Here is a 20,028-nt window from a genome sequence, read left to right as displayed (position 1 = left end):
TAAAAGTACAAAGTGGAGCACAATTACCTCCAGACTACATAAACTACATAAAACATATGACAGACATAAGTACAACAACAGACCAGACACTGCAGCTGCTGCACAGCGCTCAGGACTCGGTCAGTACAGAATGAGTGCTGTGAGGACAAGGTGCAGACATGTAACATGTAACATGCCATGACATATGTTATAAGCTTACCGCCTATATACATGTGAACACAGCACTTACTGGGGCATGGAAGCCCTGCCTTTACTGCCTTTTTAAGAAGTAGTATTTTTCTGGTTTTGTGACAACCCCAATCATGACTACAGGCGCAATGTGCTGCAGGAAAGAGTTTGCACAGTAAACACAGAGGCAGGGTCTCATTGTTTTTACGGTAAGCTTCTTAAAGGGTTCTTTAGCCTATGGTGCTTTAATAGACAAAAAAAAACTTCAAAGGGGTCAAAGTTTTTCAGTACTATACACAACCATTTTTACTTAGAGAGAGAGAAGAAAATGCTTTGCAATACAAGTAAGCAAAACTTTTTTTGTTTTTAAAAGGCAATAAAGTTCATAATTCCAAACCTCCAAAACAGCCCATTGATTCAAAGTCTCTTCAACCTAATTTAATTCCTTTAAGTTGGGGGAAACTGCTGTAATGAGCTTTGTACTGTGTGTTTTGGACCCAGATAAACAACAGGGGCATCTGTAATTGGCTCTTAAAATGGTCAAATGACCACAACAAACTAAACCTAAACAAAAAGAGGCCATCTGTTTCCCTCCTGACAACAGACTCCTGAACCATAGCAATGATTCCCATTTGCATCAAAAGCAGAGCTCTGCAGAGCTGCTATAAATCGGCCTGATTTTTGTCTCATTAGTGGATGACTGTAGTTCTGTCCCTTTGTGGAGAAACTGCAACCTCTGAGTGAACCTTCAGGAGTGGCATTGTGGTTTTAATGAGAATAAAAACAGGATAGGAATATACTTTGTTTACATTTCGCACTGAGAAAAGGTCATATCTGCAAGTCTACATCAAGAGGTCTCAAATGTTTCCATAGCAGGGACCCACGTTGCGAGGTTGAGAGGCGCGTGTTGCCTCCAATATTTGCTTACACGTTTTAAAACTCATGTCAAAAACATCAAATTTTGATTCAGCACTGTAATCAACCCAGAAAACTTGACATGACACCAGTCCATGACCACCCGTTCGTAACTCCCCCAAGCCCTAGCAATGGTCCCAACACTAGGAGGGCAAGAACGTATCGAAGGTCTCTTCAAATACATGCAAAGCCAGTCACCCCCTTTTTTCCAACTGCCGCCAACACAGTATTACCGGGCAGCCACATGGAAAGCACAGACTCCACAACAGCTAACAGATGCCTGTGTCAGCAAACACTGCTTAAGAGTGATGAGGGGAGAGAGTGCCATCTACCCACTCGGAGAGAGAGCATGGCTGCCAATCACTAGTGGCAAAGCAGCATGGCTCTGGATCTGAACACTCCTATGTAAATAAAGCTTGGGTTTTGCATGTGCTATTTTTGACGGTTTTAAATAATTACGTTTGATGGAGTCTCTAATTCATTTTATAATGCATTGTATTTTTGCATTTTATTTACATTCTGGATCATCAGACCAAAGCCTGCACTTTTATTGTTTTCTTTGGTTAAAGAAATCTAACCTTTCCACACAATTTCTCAATTTCAATGACCTACTTGGATTCTTGGATTTATGCCTGTTGTAAGATCCAGAGCAGTGCTGAACGTGTACACATTCACAATCTCACACACTATTTTGATTGGATTTGGGTTGTTAGTGCGTCAAAGAAAGTCATGGCGTGTGATCAGACATGCTACCCCACTTTTAGTTTATTCAAAATATTAATAAAAAAATATGTTTATAGAGCTGAATTTCCTTTAATGCATCAATAATCCTTTAACTAGTGATCCTTGTTTATTTGAACAGAAAGAGATCACAGAGAAGTCAGCAACCACAAGTCTTCTAACCTCCTAACCATATGAATTACTTTGCTGACCAGCAGCAAATTCTGACCACTGACTTTGATTTATTTATTTATTTATTTATTTTCAATTTACCAGAAATTTCTTAAATTGGATTATACTTGGAATAAATTGTCTAAACAAACAAACAAATAAATCAATCAAATCACTGAAATGTCCGAGATCCTCTTCAAGCATTAAGTCAATAAAAATCAATAAATCAGGGAAAAATAAATCATTTTAGATTCAGAATCCAAAAGATCTAATGATATTAACATCTGGAATAAAGGTCTATGAACATTAATATCTAGAATGGAGATTTAAAAGATAAAATCATAATTTAAAAAGTTCTAAATTAATTAATATCCAGAAGGTAGACTCGACATCAGTGATATTTAGAACGATAAGAATATCAATACCCAGATATAAAGCTCTAATGATATTCATATCCAGTATGATGCACAAATGACATTAATACCCGGTATGAAGTTAATAGCGTGTGTTAATAACTGGCGTCAAGAATAAAGTCTAATTAAGTTTAGAAAAGTTCTAAAAGAAATTCATTTCCAGTATGTAGACCTAATAACATTCATATTAATATACATTATGACGCTCCAATTAAATAATACCAATACCAATAACTGCATTACAATAGTTCTATTCTAATGATAAACACCCTGTATACAGTTAGAAGTATAATAATACAGCAAAATAAAAATAAAATAAAATATCCAGAATGAGATATAATGTATTTAAAGTCACCGTTAATTACTTATGACTTAATTAACCCGGCAAGTGATTCCAAGCGTTTGCTCAGTGGCGTGCAACTAAAGGGCAGAAGCCAACTTACCCAGAGGAAAGGTGACGCGAGGGACTGCGTTACCATGGCAGTCGCTGAGGAGGACGATTAGGGATAAACAGATGGAGAGCAGCCTTGAGAACGTCATCGTGAGCTGAGGGAGAACAGAGACAAGGCTGGATGGCTCAGCTAACTGCGAGCGTCTGCGCTGGTGTGTAGATCCGCCGCGGTCCTTCCACAGACGCACCACTTCTGCTCACAGATCGCAGCAGTCATCGCATCTGTATAGCAAGACAGAGAGGGCTTTACTTCAAAGGAGGAACACCAATGGGGCATTGAAGAGTCATCATTTCCTCTAAAGACTGAAGACATCTGCCCTTCCTCTTTCACAGTGACAAGCCAGCATGACAAAATATGGTCATAGCGGAACTTTTTTAAATCAATTCTAGATCACAGACGTACACATGACCACTCCAATGCGAGCATCATGTGATGGTATTGATGACTGAATTACTCAACCTAAAGAACATCTACAGTGCTCATCAACAGAACAGTGTGTGCGTTCACTACCACTCATTTATATGGAAACAAATAAAATGTTGTGGGGGGGGGTTAAGGGCTCTGGTTCATCTGCACCCTAGATGCAATTCGTTTGTGCAGGTGAGAATACAGTAATCGCACTCGGGCGCGAGATCTGGTCTCGGTTCGATCCCAAGCGAACTCCGGAGCGGTTTGTTTGTGGTGAGAACACGATCTGGCCTTGATCAGACCCAACTTCCAAGTGCACCCTGCTAGTTTCAGGTAAACGGCTCCTGTAGCCGGGTATTAACCTGGCATACTGCCCAGACACTTATTACAACTTGGAACAAACGTCACCTCTGCCATCAACGTCAAACTGCTGTCCTTGGCAGGGAGTCCCAAAGAGCATAACTGTTAAGATAACTCCCTCTCCTCCAATCACAGAGTGCTATTCAAGTCAGTGCAGGCATCTGTTAGCTGTTGTAATGTTGGTGCTCATCCAAGCATGTTCAGCTGGCCAATGACGTTGCGTTATCGGCCGCTTCATGTGACTGACTAAGCATGTTAGCCTTCAGAACCCCCAACACTGGAGGAATCATGTGACAGGGGTTGAGGGCCAAAAGCGTACTGGCACAGTACCCTTTTCCCCCCATGTTAGCATAGGTTCAGATTTGGTTTAGACCGCTGGAGAAGAACAGATCTGTTACTTTTACTGTTCGTTCTGCTTGTAAGCTTGTGACCTGTAGTGCATAAACCAAATGCTATTCCAACTGTAATTCATAGTTTATTCATGTAAACCTGAAAGGGGGAGGGGGAGGGGGGGGTACAGCCAAAATCAAAACTACAATGAGGATGCAAAATCAAGAAGGAAGACCAAATGGGAACACAGCTGTGAGGGCTACTCATTCCAGTAAATGCATTAACAGATAGTTGACTTGATTTTGCATGAAAGTGTATTTGTTTCCTGAGTCAACCTGCATGATATTTAATCACCTTTCCTCATAAACTGTCAACAACTGAGAACCCAAGTTGAACACAAATACACTATATGTAACTACTCTCTACTCTCCAGATTATGGAGCATTGCTGTGAGCACTTGACTGTTAGTGAGGTCAGGATGTAAGATGATCACCAGCACATCTCATTCCAAAAGTATTGGCACAGTCCCACTGCTCCACAGCTCAATGCTGGGGGCTTTATACCCTTCTAGCTCATGCTTGGCATTAAGCATGATGCCAACAGGTTCAGGGTCATCTGCTATGTGGAGTCCTATTCTATTCTATACTTCCCTAACGAGACTAGACAAAATGAGTGTGTGCATTTGCACATCGGTGTCAGCAATGGGTGCAACTTAAAGTAGGTGAATGCATTCATTAGAAAGGGTGCCCGAACTCCTTGCGCAGCTCGAAATGTGCAAAAGGCATGTTGTAACTCTCTTAATTGATCATGGGTGTGTTTTGGGAGTATAATGTGCAATAAACCAATCAGTGTGTCACTTGACATTTGACTTTAAGAGCCAGGTGTTTCACAGGTGGAAATAGACTGTCGGCGGGGGTAAGACAGCGACAAGCATAGTGACGCGCCTCGCATCGCAACTTTGAGTAATCACTGACCTAGATGAGGTCTGGAACATTGTGTTATGAACAAGTGAATCCACAGAGGAGCTTTTTGGCCTTACATGGGCCCTGTTCTGCAACACTGCTTTTCAATGTAAAAAAAACTCATACCAACTGTGAAGCATGGTGGTGGTAGTGTGATGTTTGGGGATGCTTTGCCACATCAGAACAAGGACTTGGACGCCTTGCTGGCAACGAGGGAACCGTTCTTCAACAGAGAGAGAATTCTAGGAATAATTGATTGCCTAATTACTTAAAGGGGTGTGAAAATGAACCAGGTCACAGGACGTTTGCAAGCACATGTAACTGCTACAGACAAAACTATCAAACAGTCTGGAGAAACTGGCACTCAAACTGGTCCGTTCCGGTCAAAGGTGATCCCATAACCAGGCTGCAAGTTCGTTCAAGCCTCAAAAACCAAGAATAGGCAGATAATTGCCTGTGAAATACAACACACAGCTGAAGTGGATCCTTGAGGATTGGCCAGTCTTAATAAATAAAATATATAATAAAATTATATATAATGTGCTAAATAGCTCAAAAGCAAACACTTTCCTACAAACATGAACTAAAGGGTCGCATGGCTAAGAACAGTAGTAGCAACAGAAAGAAGCGAACACATCCTGGCTAACTGCCTTGTAGGGGTTTCATTTCTTATGAATGATTCGGTTACTATGCAGTGCACAGAAATTAGCTTGCAGTTAAGTGGGTAATTGTAAAATTAAATAAATAAAAAAATACAATAAAATAAAGCACCGACAGGTGAAGTTAATAACATTCGCTTGATAAAACAGCATCTATGAAGGCGGCTGGCTATTCATATTAAAAGGGCACAGCGAGTTTCTGAAGGAGCAACTCTGGCAGAGGCCAGGTCAGAGCATCTCCAAAACATCTGGTATACAATGACCAGTACCTACCAAAAGTGCTTGAAGGAAGGACAACAGATGAACCAGTAAAAGGGTCATGGGCACCTAGAGCTCATTGATGCCATGATTCATGGAGGCCCCACCTCCCAACTTACAGGACTTAAAGGATCTGCTGCTTTAGTATTGGTGCCACATACCACAGGACGCCTTCAGAGGTCTTGTGGAGTCAATGCCTCGGCAGGTCAGATCTGCTTTGGCAGCATGAGGGGTACAGAGAGTTTTTAAATATTGCAGTTGATTGGTATTAGTCTTTATGTGACACAGAAACCCAACCGTGACATGTTGGAAAAGTGAAAGTAGCAGATTGAGTTTCAGGTCCTCATTCAGGAGCTGAAAATTGATATCTGAGCTGTGTTTGGTGTGCCATGCATCAGTTACATCAAAACTGAGATTTAGCTGTGATTAACTCACTGGCAGCTATCAAGTCACGCTCGCAGTGTGAAGGTCTTGCATACTGACAGTGGCACAAAACTGGAAAAACTCTCCCACGCGCCACAGCTGCACCACGATGGCCCTGAACCCACGGAACCTCCCCAATCAGCATACATAACAGGATTACTCATCTCTACTTAATATGGAAGGATTAACACAGATATGTCAGCAGGCTCCCTCTCAAGCACCAGGGCTGAGCTGAGTAAGGTCTGTCTGGACAGGAGGTGCTTACCCCACACAGATCCAGCCAATAATCTCCATCAGCCTTACTCACAAATGAGACCACTGCTCACCATTAGCACAGCTTACTTCAGGACAGCTCTGCAAATTTGATTTTGCTAATAATGGAAAGAGAAAAGGTGCTGAAGAGGAAGCGTTCTTTGGAATCGCTAATATCTAGCTCCGATCCAATCCAGTCTAATCCTGAGGGAGAAAACATGCCGGCCCACGATGCAGTCATTAGTGCAGGGCTTCAAATCAGATCCTTATGGTGGGTGGGGGTTGTCTTCTTTGGAGCTGTCCTACGCAAAGCATGCCAAGAGTCACAAATCAAAATCCAAACAATAATAAACACACACTGGAAATCATTACACATCATTTGAAACATTGCTAAGTAACTATAAAATAAGTTAATAAACCCACACAAAAGTACCAGTAGGCACTACATTAAAAGATATTAATGAAAATAATAATAATAATAATAAAAATATTTGGCAACATACTGGACATTCTTAAACAACAACTTAAGAAGGGCTGGGCAATATGACCATATTTTATAACGTACCGTGATGAATTTTGTTCTTGTTATACACATGTTTTTCTAAGAATATTGAGGATACTGTTAGTAGAGCTGGGCAATATGATGATATTTTATCGTATAGTGAGAAATTTAGTTATGGTAATACACAATATACTTTTACTATACTCTCTCTCTCTCATATATATATATATATATATATATATATATATATATATATATATATATATATATATATATATATATATATATATATATATATTTAACTACATAGAGGATTCTGTGCTTAATAAAAGTTGCAGTTGATCAGTGTTTATTACAAAGAGTAGTTTGATGCAGATGTTGAATGACAAATGACTGTTCAGTACGGGAGAGTATCTGAATCAGTTTTTAAGAATCTGTTAGCTACTGATGTATTTGGTCTGTGGTTACGTGTATTGTGATTAACTGTGAATTATTAGTGTGAAAAATGTCTTTTTTTATGTCTATGTCTATTTTTACCATATCGCCCAGCCCCAATTGCTAGTACTTAAAGTAAACGGATCAGCTGAAAGTTTCATTATAAACAGTGTAATTAGACTAGGGATGCACCGATCTGAACTGATCCTTTAATGTGTTGGTGTGAATGTTTACGTGTTTGCAATGTTTGATTACTGATTGTGTTTGACCAAGTTACTTATTTATTCTCAGGTTCAGATGCTAGTTTTATTATTTTTTTATTAGTTTGAATTACTATTTATGCTAAACATATATATAAAAAAAACTGAGTACTGTTTGTATGTTTGACAAGGTGAAGCTACTTATTTTCAGATTTGGCTAGTATGTTTTATTTACTTTAATATATTTTAAGAAGTTTGACTTTTTTATTTTGAATGCTGTGTGAAGGTCCTGCCCAATTGTTTATTTAGTGACTAGCACAGATATAAATGTACTAAATCGCTAATTATTTATTTGTTATATATTTTTTTTTACAAAGTTAGTAATGTTTAAGTCAATCCTGATGCCTTAAGTTAACAACGGTATAGGATTGGTAGAGAGTACCGACCGATATGCGAAGTTTATGTATCGGAACTGTTTCCAGATGTTTTCAGAATGGGAGAGCATCTGAATAGTAGTTTTTAAGTCATTATTGATGTATTTAGCCTGTGATCACATCTATCGTGACAAGTATTATGTATTGTGAAAATCGTTAAATATCATGAGATAGTATTTATTACTTACAGCTCTACTTTTAGGCTTTTGCTGGGTCCAAGCTAGGTGTATCCTACTCTCAATTGTTTTGTTTTTTTGCAACGGAGATCGGATGTTCTCAAATATGTGCGACACAAACCATTGACAAGTATCTAGATAATATACATGTTCCATTCCTGGCCATGTAAATTTAATGAGAATATCAAGTTGTTGCACCGAGCTTTAGCTGCTAGACTCCAGAAATTATCAGATGAGCACGGTTTAGATTAGGTATGCACCGATCTTACTTTATTAGTTCCGATGTAGATACCGATACATAAACTTTGCCTATCGGTCGATACCCGATACCAGTCCGATACCATTGCTGAATTAATAAAGGTGAGGTGGTGATCAATAGACATCCTGATTTCACTAATGTTCTTGTCGCTGAATACAAACCAATCCTCACAGCGATACTCCTCCACAACCTAGTAGAAAGCCTTCTTGCCTGGACAGTAGAGACCGTTACTCCAACAAAACCAGAATAAACTCTTATTTTTAATCCTTAATTCTAATCTTAATTTTGAAAGAAACATTAATAAGCATGTGTCCCAATACTTTTGCCCATATAGTGTACTATATCTGAGCAATAAGGCTTCTAATGTAAACTTCATTTTCTGGGTCCATTAGTCGGGATTTAATCCTTCACACTGGAGAAAAGGACAAGCTGCTATCTGTGAAGTTCAGCACTGGTGTGGTTTCACCTAGTCTCAACAGCCACCTGACCAAGTCCTGTCTGAGTAAGTCAAGTTCCACTGAGTCACTTCAATCATAAGACCAGTGTTAGGAATCTGTTGTGTTCAGATTGCAAAAGAACGGATTCACACGCTCATCCTCCGCATGCTCATTTTTTAATCATCATCTTACAGAAACCACAACTGCTGTGTGAAGCATGATGGAGTCTGGCACTTGTTGTTGGAGGACTAGATTCTAGTGGAAAAACATGCACTGTGATACTACTGGATCTACTGTTGCAATTAGTCATACAGGGCTCCCCCAAACATATTGCAAAACTAGAATATTACAAAACCCAGAGCTTCTGAATGCAAAAGGTTTGGACTGACATGACTGGCAGTTTAAATAAATAAATAAATAAAATAAAACATTTTATAAATATATATATTTATATTATATTATTATTATTATTATATTATATGACTTAAATATATATTTTATGTATATATTTTATATGACTTAAATACTTGTGTGTATATATATATATATATATATATATATATATATATATATATATATATATACATACACATACATACATACACACACACACACACACACACACACACATATATATATATATATAAAAATACTTATGAGATCCCGCAACACAATATTTATCACAATACATGTAATAACATCAACTAAAAACATCAGTAGTGACAGATTCTTATAAACTACTGTTCAGATACACTTATGTACTAAATTTGCTGAATTTACTCAACATTGCACTAATTAACCCAGTCTAATTGCACTGTTGGCAATCAAACCTGCAGCTGATTAGTGTTTATTAAGCACCAACAGTGTCCTCCATATGCTTAGAAAAGCTTATTGTTATCACGACACGATGCTCTATTTCAGAGCCATGAGAAAACAAAAAACGCCACAGTGCAGAAACACCTGCAAATAGGGAAGCATAATCTGTCAAAACTCGCCCAAGCAGCTTTTTAACTGGTGTAAAACTCAGCAGTGAAAAAAATGGCAACTTTTAAACTCAACTTTTGGCTGGCTTTTACTGGTTGTAAATGTTCTATGAAAGAAAAAAAAATCAATTTAAAATAAATAACAGTATGAACACCTACGGTTTACTGTACTAAACAAACCACAATCAAATAAGCAACAACGCCATTTCAGCAAGGTCCGGAAAGGTGGATTACCTTTGAGACAAGCTCATAAAGTGGGGGTAGACAAACGTAGGCCGAGACCATTACTGACTGGCGGGAGTCAAGTATGCTGATAACGGATACATTTGACTGCTATTCACTGGTCATAAATTCAACTCAACTCATATTATTGCCTATGGATTTAGAATGGGAGGTCCTAGGAGAATCTGGATGTGTAATGTGTAGGCGAGTGTACACACACATATACATACTTTTGGATAAGGCTATTAAACAGGCAATGGAACTGTTTGCCAGATGACTGCATTGACTAACTTCGGCAAGTCTATCTCCATCTCCCCACTCTGACTTTCAGCCAGTGCTCTCTCAAAAGCAGAGGACTGACTGGTTTCACTCGACACAAAAACTCTACACTCTGTACAGTGTGGCTGTGGTAAAACCCAACTAGCATACCACAAAAGCAGCATGTCAGTGTGGCAGCATCTCAGCAGTGAGCATCCAGTCTATGCATTCGGTCCACAGAGAGGACCAGACACAAGATGAGGTTAGCATTTAGTTGAGATGAAGAGCAGTAACATGTGGACTACTTCAGAAAGTAATATCAACATAATGGCTAGTTACGAGGCCCCTAAGCCTTGCTCAAGAACATGACCATCTCAATCAACATCTTTATAAACATCTGCAGTGCAAAAGTATAGCACAGCTAATTGTAACAGCAAGTCCATCTGTACAAGTGTCACAAGTCTAGCACTAGAATTAGCTGTCTCCAAATACTAAGTCAAAAGCACCCATCAGAAACTCATGCAGAGATGTCGAGACGCAGAACGGCAAAAGATCAACAAGTAGATCCGAATTGGAAGTGACAGTACAGCTGAACCATGACTCGAAGATCAAAGTTAAAGGTGCACGCTCACTGCTCCTGTCCATTTGCGTTCCAATCTCCATAATGGGTTTAACCATCAGGAGGCCGTTAGTGGAGCCCAGAGGGGGATCAACACACTGACAAATATATCCTGGTCACTTCAGACGCAGCTGCTGTGCAGTTAGGCTTCCACAGTTTCATTACTGATCCAGGACAGAACGGCCGTCAGTGATACTATGATACAGGGTAAATAGGCTTAAACTAAAGCTTACCACGTGATTTCTGCACAAGGATCTCCCTCATACACAGAGCAGTTACAATAAATGCATTTATTAGGACCTGACCAATATATAAAAAAAAAAAAAAAAAAAAAAAAAAAAAATCAATAATCTCATAACTGCCTCAGCACTCGATAAGGCATCCAGCTTCCACTTTTCAGGAATACCACTCGCAGTTAATAGTGAAATATCTAGGAGGGACGAAATTTCACCAACTGACTGGTTACAATAGTGGCATCCTATTACAGAACCATGCTGGAATTCAGCGAGCGCTAGAACCACTTATTGTATAGGTTTTAAAATGTGACTTTGTTTTTGCACCAGTAGAATTACATACATTTATTTTAAAATAAATAAATAAATAAAAACACACAAAACCTAGAAACAACTCTCAACATCTGTGGGGATTCATTTTAAAATTTGAAAGTAATAAAAAAAATATTTATTAATATTTGCATATTAAAATATAAAAGTATATTACTTTTTAGAACAGATCAAGTGATACAACAGGCCTTTTTTCCAGACTCCACTGCATCAGCATGAAATGGTTAGACTCTGTACTTTCCTAAAGAGGGAGAGAAGCATCCAACAGCCATCATCACCCACATACAGGCCCCTGCATGTTTAACAGCATGCTCCGTAAGGCTTGCGGACCTTGTTATTTGACTGTGAGCTTGTAATCTGTGTGCCAAGGGAACAAGGTGCTACAAAACACAAACACACTGTAATTTACACCAAAAGAAAAACAAAACACGGTGAAACACAGCTGTACAGAAATGTAGCCCTCACTTCTGCAATACTATTGCATATAACATACAGCAGAAAGCCAGTTGTCAATAAAACGCAGTGGTCACGGATGTAGGGGTACATCCGTGTAGGTTTGGACCTGACGGTTCGGTACGAGTTCGGCACAGTGAGGAAGAAGCAAGCATGAATGAATGAAATATATATATTTTACACCCAACTCAGATATCTTTTCATTGACCTTACAAAATTACAGCTGGGGGTGTATGAGATGCGAAACCTTGGTACCAAAACGATACCGGAAAAAACGTGACTGTTCTACTGCAGACATCATAGATACACGAGACGGTGATTTCTCTGGAACGGACATGGGCAGCACAATAAGCCTACATGTGAAGAGGGGGAGAAGGAGGAGACGGTAACCATAACAACAATACGTGGATTGGCGTCAGGAGTGGGGGATCAGAAATTAGTATGCAAGCGGTTTGACAGGGCATTCGGAACAAAAGGAAGAAACACCTCAAAAGACACACCCCCAGATGTGCACACATCTTTTTAAAATCATAATACCATACATCATAAACCACTTCATAACCTGAAACGTCAACATTACCATTTCTGTATTGAAATGATCATACAGTTATCATGACTGTATGACATTATCATACACTATTGTTTTGTTTTATATTAAAGTTAGTCTTTATTACTTGGAGATAACATACTTTATTAATTGAATTGTTTGAAGTGGTACTGAGAAATTTCAAACGGTACTGGTACCGAATACCAAAATACCAAAGGTAGACTTTTTACGTATTTTAAAGTAGTGTGCTTTATGATCCAGCATCGTTCACAATGTGTTCAGGTCTGAAAAGAGGAAACATGTTCGGGAGTGCAGTGATTTCCTAAATAAACATCTGCATTCATTCAATAATACAGCCAATTTCACTTCAGCTTAAGTAATGAAGCCTGTATGACAAAATGACTCACCAAAACAAGCCCCCCCCCCATTTTTCTTTTTATAAATAAATGAATAAATAGTAAAATATGAAGTTACAAAAGTCAGGCTGCATTCACAGTGCAAAAAAACGAAACAAAAAACACTGCTGAACAACAGACAATGCAGCGCTCTTCTTTTATTGCATTTCTGTGAATCAGGGCCCCCTTGCTTCTCTTCATATCCTCTTATCATTTCCTTTCAAGAAAGAGATGTGAGCATGAGAACACTCCACGGCTGCAGACATTTTCTTTTTTCACAAGCTAGAAAACATTCTGGACAGGTTTGAGTCTTTCTTGATTTCCAAAGATCAAACGTTTTGTTCCATCTTAATATGCAAAAACCTTCACCCACAGAAACTGTCCTTAATATGTAACCCTGTATATTGTAGGGCTGCATGATATTGAGGGGAAAACACTGTAATTGCAATATTTTGAGGGCAGTGGTGGCTCAGTGGTTAGAGCACTGGGCTATTGATGACAGGGTTGTGTACCTGGGCTCGGCATTGCTGCCCACCACTCCGGGTGTGTGTATGTGTTTGATCACTAGTGTGCATGTGTGTGTTCACTGCAGAGGCCAAATTCCATCTATGTCCTTGTCATTCAGCAAGTTTGGTTATATATTATACATTACATATAAAATAAGATTTATATTTATTTATTTGGGGGGCTTGTTGTTTTGGCAAGTCATTTAGTCATACATGCTCCATTATTTTATTAAGTAATGGCTGTATGATTGAATGAATGAAACACATGTAGAAAATATAAATAAAGTGTGTGTGTGTGTGTGTTTTTATAGCATATGATGATGATGAAGCTGCTGATGATGAAGGCTTCTCCGTGACGCCCTATTACACTGTTTAAACCTCTAGTAAATTGGGACAGGAAGAGATACACAGCTCATCTTTCATAGCAGGAAAAAAAGTGATGTGTGATGATGCATTTAGTAGGGATGCATCGATCTGATATTAGGATCGGATATCGGCCCAGATATTAACAACATTAGCTGGATCGGGTATCAGATAATTAGGCCGAAGTAGAACCAATAGAACCGATCCTTTCACTTTAATTTGGTGGTGTGAGACTGCACTAAATTCCAAAAAATAAGAGACGGATGGCAATTTAGTACATTTATATCTGTGTTAATTTGTTATATTATATAAAGTAATGTTGAAGTCAATCCTGATGCCTTAAGTCTCTCCCACATGGTGAGCTATACGGTTTATTAATTTAGCAATGGTAAGGACTGGTATGGGGTATTGACCGATATGCAAAGTTTATGTATCGGTATCGGAACTGAAAAAGCCAGATCGGTGCATCCCCTAGCCTTTAGCACCATGCTAATTGGTGGGGTATAAGATTCCAAGACTTGTTAGCTATGTTCGCCCTAAATAGAATCAAATCAACCCTAAAGAATCAAATAAAAATAAAGGGAAAGAGAAAGAAGAGTGCGCTTAAGTGAGCGAGAGTGTCCCAGAGAATAATAAAATCGAGCAAAAGAAAAACAGAACAGGAGAGGGAGGTTGTGCAAGTGAGCAAGATTGCGAGAGCGTGAGAGTTAGTGAGCAAGAGAGCGAAATAAAGAAAGAACAAGAAAGAGGGAGCATGAGAGAGTGAGCAAGAAAAAGTATATGTGCAGAAGAGAGAAAGAGAGGGAGGTGAGAGATGTTTGGAGGCAGGGAGGGGCCAGGAGGGGTTGGGGGGGGAGCAGGGTGGAGGGAAAATAATCTCTTAGTTTGCAAATATCTCTCAGTTTCACACGACCATGCAAAGCTTTCTCTACGCTGGGCGTTTCAGTTGAACCAACGGAAAAATACACCCCAAAAAAAAGGGTGGGGCCTTGAGGTTTGGGAAAACCTAAAAGCTGCTTCATTATATGATTAATGGCACATGAATTATGACCCAGAAAACTGCAAAAACGCCTGCTGGTGACTGACAGACGTTCCGCAGGTGGCTTAAGGTGGAACTTCTGAGCCATATATTGCAATTTTTAAATAAATGTTTAATATATTAAATTTTTTTCCTGATCAATTTAGTCCGTCATCGTCAGTTCCTACCCATTAGCTAAAGTTCCCCCGATCATACTATACCACTAGCGCTGGGAGGGTGAAGGCCAACACATGCTTCCTCCTAGGATCATGCTTCCCACCCAGCATGGATCCAGTAACGCTCTCTAAAGATTCCCAGCCACGCATGGCTGTGGCATCGCCTGGATGTTCTGATAACAGCCAAATATTCCAACAAGGACACATAGTGTCATTAATGCGGAGCACCAGCTAACAGACGCCTGTGCTGGCCAACGTTGCTTAAGGGTAATGAGGGAATGAGGGGATCTTTCACACTCGCTCTTCAAGTGGGTAGAGTGTGGAGGCAAAGCCATCTAACAACTGCACAATATTTCCACGCCCATCTACCCACCCGCACATAGCATGGGCAATTGTGCCCTCTCTGACTCCGGCTGCTGATGGCAAAGCAGCATGGCTCAGGATTCAAGACTGAGCAATGCAGCTTTGTCCCGTCGGCTGAATGTTAGCAAACAGCAGCTTTATGAACTGCAGCTACAGTATGGATCGGCTGCGTGAACCAGGGCCGCACTGCTCGGAAAAGAGGATTAGCATGGTAAGTGTGCACACTTCAGACTGGGTAGAGCCCAGAACTTCAAAGGCTGCACTGGAAAACTCCCAAACTGTCTTCTGGAAGGCCGGAGTCCCACGGGCTTTGGGGACTTCCCTGATCTAACAGAGCAACTCCACTTGAGCCTGAATTGAACTGATGAGCTTGATCAGGGGTTCTCGAGACTGGTTCTGGAGTACCACTGCCTCACACACACTTTTCTACTACTAAAAGTAAGATGTGCTTGTCAAACTGAGTCACACTGTGGACAACTAAGCATTTAAGTAAGTCACTCTGAAGAAGAGTGTCTGCTAAATGGTATAAAATGTGCCAATACAAACATTTACTATCACAATAAATATCCAACCTCACCGGTTGTATTGTAATATTGTAAATATATGTAAATATATACGCATTTTCAAATCAGCCACATTGACCTGATACTCATACTTTACATCCATACCCATACCAATCTAGACCATACCCATATGATCTACAGTCACACCCATACCAATATACAGTGATGCACATCCATAGCTATACATTCTACCATCAAATCCAAACAATCATCATACTCCTACATACAAACCTATAGTCATTCCCATACCAATTTATAGTCATAGCCATACCAACCTACAGCCATATTCATAACAACCGATATAGCTATTCCAATCTACAATCTTATCCATACCAAACCTAGTCACAGCGATACCAAACTATAGCCACATCTATACTAACCTACACACATTTCCATGCAAACCTACAGTCATTCATATACCAATCGACAGCCATTCCCATGCACTAGTGTAATAGGGGCAGTGAGCACACACATACACCCGGAGATGTGGGCAGCTGGGGGTTAGGTGACTTGCTCAAAGGCACTTCAGCCGTGGATTGAGGGAGGAGACAGCCTTCACAGCATTCAAATCGGTGACCATCTGGTCTCAAGCTCACTTCTCTAACCATTAGGCCACGACTTCTACCTATTCTACGAATCTACCTAGCCATCCACATACACCAACCTACCCAACCATACATAATTATTAGGCAAGTTGTATTTGAGAGGATTCTTTTTATTATTGAACAACAACTATGTTCTCAATCAACCCAAAAGACTCATAAATATCAAAGCTTAATATTTTTGGAAGTTGGAGTGGTTTTTTTTTAGATTTGGATATCCGTTTGTGCAGGTAACTATTACTGTGCAGAATTATTAGGCAAAAACAAATATATACCCATCTCACTTGTTTATGTTCACCAGGTAAACAAATATAACACAAAATTTAGAAATAAACATTTCTGACATTCAAAAACAAAACCACAAACAAATCGGTGACCAATATAGCCACCTTTCTTTACGATGACACTCAAAAGCCTTCCATCCATAGATTCTGTCAGTTGCTTGATCTGTTTACGATCAACATTGCGTGCAGCAGACACCACAGCCTCCCAGACACTGTTTAGAGAGGTGTACTGTCCCCCCCCCCCCCCCCCCCCGTAGATCTCACATTTTATGAGGGACCACAGGTTCTCTATGGGGTTCAGATCAGGTGAACAAGGGGGCCATGTCATCATTTTTTCTTCTTTTAGACCCTTACTGGCCAGCCACGCTGTGGAGAATTTGGATGCATATGATTGAGCATTGTCCTGCATGAAAATCATGGTTTTCTTGAACGATACCGACTTCTTTCTGTACCACTGCTTGAAGAAGGTGTCTTCCAGAAACTGGCAGTAGGTCTGGGAGATGAGCTTCACTTCATCCTCAACCCAAAAAGGTCCCACAAGTTCATCTTTGATGATACCAACCCATACCAGTACCCCACCTCCACCTTGCTGGCGTCTGAGTGGAGCTTTCTGCCCTTTACTGATCCAGCCTCGGGCCCATCCATCTGGCCCATTAAGAGTCACTTGCATTTCATCACTCCATAAAATCTTAGAAAAATCAGTCTTAAGATATTTCTTGGCCCAGTCTTGACGGTTGTTTCTGTTCAAAGGTGGTCGTTTTTCAGCCTTCCTTACCTTGGCCATGTCCCTGAGCGTCGCACACCTTGTGCTTTTTGATACTCCAGTAATGTTGCAGCTCTGAAATATGGCAAAACTGGCAAATGGCATCTTGGCAGCTTGGCACACTTGATTTTTTTCTCAACTCATGGGCAGTTATTTTGCGCCTTGCGACCCTGTTGGCTATTTGCCATGAAACGCTTGATTGTTCGGTGATCACGCTTCAAACGTTTGGCAATTTCAAGACTGCTGCATCCCTCTGCAAGACATCTCACAATTTTTGACTTTTCAGAGTCCGCCAAATCTCTCTTCTGACCCATTTTGCCAAAGGAAAGGAAGTTGCCTAATAATTAAGCACACCTTATATAGGGTGTTGATGTCATTAGACCACATCCCTTCTCATTACAGAGATGCACATCACCTGATTTACTTTACTGGTAGTTGGCTTTCAATCCTATAGAGCTTGGAGTAGGACAACATGTATAAAAAGGATGATGTGATCAAAATTCTCATTTGCCTAATAATTCTGCACACAGTGTATAGCTATACCAATCTACACAATCATACTCATATACAGCCTAATCCATATATACCAATCTACCTAGCCATACCCATACCAATACCAATCTATATAGCTATACCAATCTACACAGCCATACCCATATACAGTCCAATTCATACCAATCTACACTTATCCATACTTATACTGGTCATAGCCATCCATAACCAAACAATCTACAGTCATACCCAAACCAATCTATTGGTCATACCCAAACCAATCTATTGGTCATAGCCATCCATAACCAAAGCAATCTACCTAGCCATAGCCATGGCAAGCTACCTGGCCACAGTCATACCCAAGGCAATCTACCTGGCCGTACCCAAGGCAATCTATTGGTCATAGCCATCCATAACCAAAGCAATCTACCTGGCCACGGTCATAGCCATGGCAATCTACCCGGCCGTACCCAAGGCAATCTACCTGGCCGTACCCAAGGCAATCTACCCGGCCGTACCCAAGGCAATCTACCCGGCCGTACCCAAGGCAACCTATTGGTCATAGCCATCCATAACCAAAGCAATCTACCTAGCCATAGCCATGGCCACCTACCTGGCCGTACCCAAGGCAACCTACCTGGCCATCCCCACGGCAACCTACCTGGCCATCCCCACGGCAATGCTGACCTAATTTAAAACACTGAACCTTTGAGGCTAGAACTGCTTGTTAAATGTCAGTACAGAGGAAAAAGTACTGGCCATTTTAACTCGCCACATCTGTCTCTACAAGACAAGGCACTCCCAAGCAGACCTGACCAAGCCTGACCAACACCAGCAGGCAGGTAAAGTAGCCTGATTAAAGAGTGCATGGGTTCCCATGTCAAAGCCACTGCTTATTACCAACCAACATGCAGGCGATGGCAGGACACATACCTGCGGCTCAGGAACTACAAACAGCAGACAGATGCAGATACAACCCGAAGCCCACCAAAACCTAAACAGTGGACAAGTGTGCGTCCATTAAACCTGTTGAATGCAGCACAGCCCCACCTCGCGCTAATCTGACCAGGTGTTAGCTAGCTAGTAACGCGGTGCTGCTGCTGCTGGTGCTGCTGGTGCTGGTTGGATTTACTATCCAGCTCAACCCTAAGACACAGGCAGACCGCTCCGTGCAGTCGACGGGGTGTCTGTGCGCTTATTTAAGCGCTGTGCTGGTCATCAGGTACTCACAGGTCCGCGCGTGGGCTAAAGCTGCAGCTCGGCTCTGTTGTTTCCTCGGACTCCTCGTCTCTGCGCACTTCGGCCGAAAACACGATTCAGACGCAAACAACCGAGACACGCAACGTGTGCCCTGACTCCCTTGTCTAGCAGCAGGCAAAACAAGCATGTCCTCGCCCTCCGGAGGGAGTTTTGTCTGAGCTTTCTCGCAGGCTCGGCGCCACGGCTCGCCACTCAGAGCAGAGCCGCTTTTCTCCCTGTTCTTTTGTGCAAAGCGCAGGCAAAGTTTTCCATGCGTCCTGGCGCCACCTGGCGGTGATCAATAGAGGCGAGGCCGGGCAGAGCGCATCAGGGTTTTCCATAAATCTTTAGCTATATATATATATATATATATAGAGAGAGAGAGAGAGAGAGAGAGAGAGAGAGAGAGAGAGAGAGAGCTCTGCTCCAGTTCCAACTGTTTACAAACACGCAGGGTTGCCAGATCCACCAGAATTAGCCATTCCAAAAACTGGTGAAAACCCACCCACCAGATGCTGCTGAAACTAGACTAAAATTAAAATAAATAAACTACAATTTTAACTGGATCAAGAAAAAAAAAAAAAAAAAAAAAAAAAAAAAAAATATATATATATATATACACACACACACACCACATATATACCATATATACCACTAATAAATAATAAATTAACAGTATAATATT

The 20,028-nt window shown here is 40.6% G+C and overlaps 1 protein-coding gene across 2 annotated transcripts in view; it reads right to left on the bottom strand.

Annotated features, from left to right (window-relative positions):
* The window catches only part of sema4ab (sema domain, immunoglobulin domain (Ig), transmembrane domain (TM) and short cytoplasmic domain, (semaphorin) 4Ab), a 56,303-nt gene extending 36,731 nt beyond the window's left edge, over positions 1–19,572 (bottom strand). For both annotated transcript variants that reach the window (XM_072675638.1, XM_072675639.1), the window contains exons 1-2: positions 19,335–19,572; positions 2,831–3,060 (exon numbers count right to left, since the gene is read on the bottom strand). In XM_072675638.1, the coding sequence (XP_072531739.1) occupies positions 2,831–2,927 (97 nt within the window). In that variant the 5' untranslated portion in view covers positions 2,928–3,060; positions 19,335–19,572. The remainder of the gene's footprint in view (positions 1–2,830; positions 3,061–19,334) is intronic.
* Positions 19,573–20,028: the final 456 nt, after the last annotated feature.

This window comes from Salminus brasiliensis, chromosome 3 (genome assembly GCF_030463535.1).
Source record: "Salminus brasiliensis chromosome 3, fSalBra1.hap2, whole genome shotgun sequence".
Taxonomy (NCBI): Eukaryota; Metazoa; Chordata; class Actinopteri; order Characiformes; family Bryconidae; genus Salminus; species Salminus brasiliensis.
Note: the sequence above shows the minus strand (reverse complement) of the source record. Positions and strands in the feature narration are given on the sequence as shown.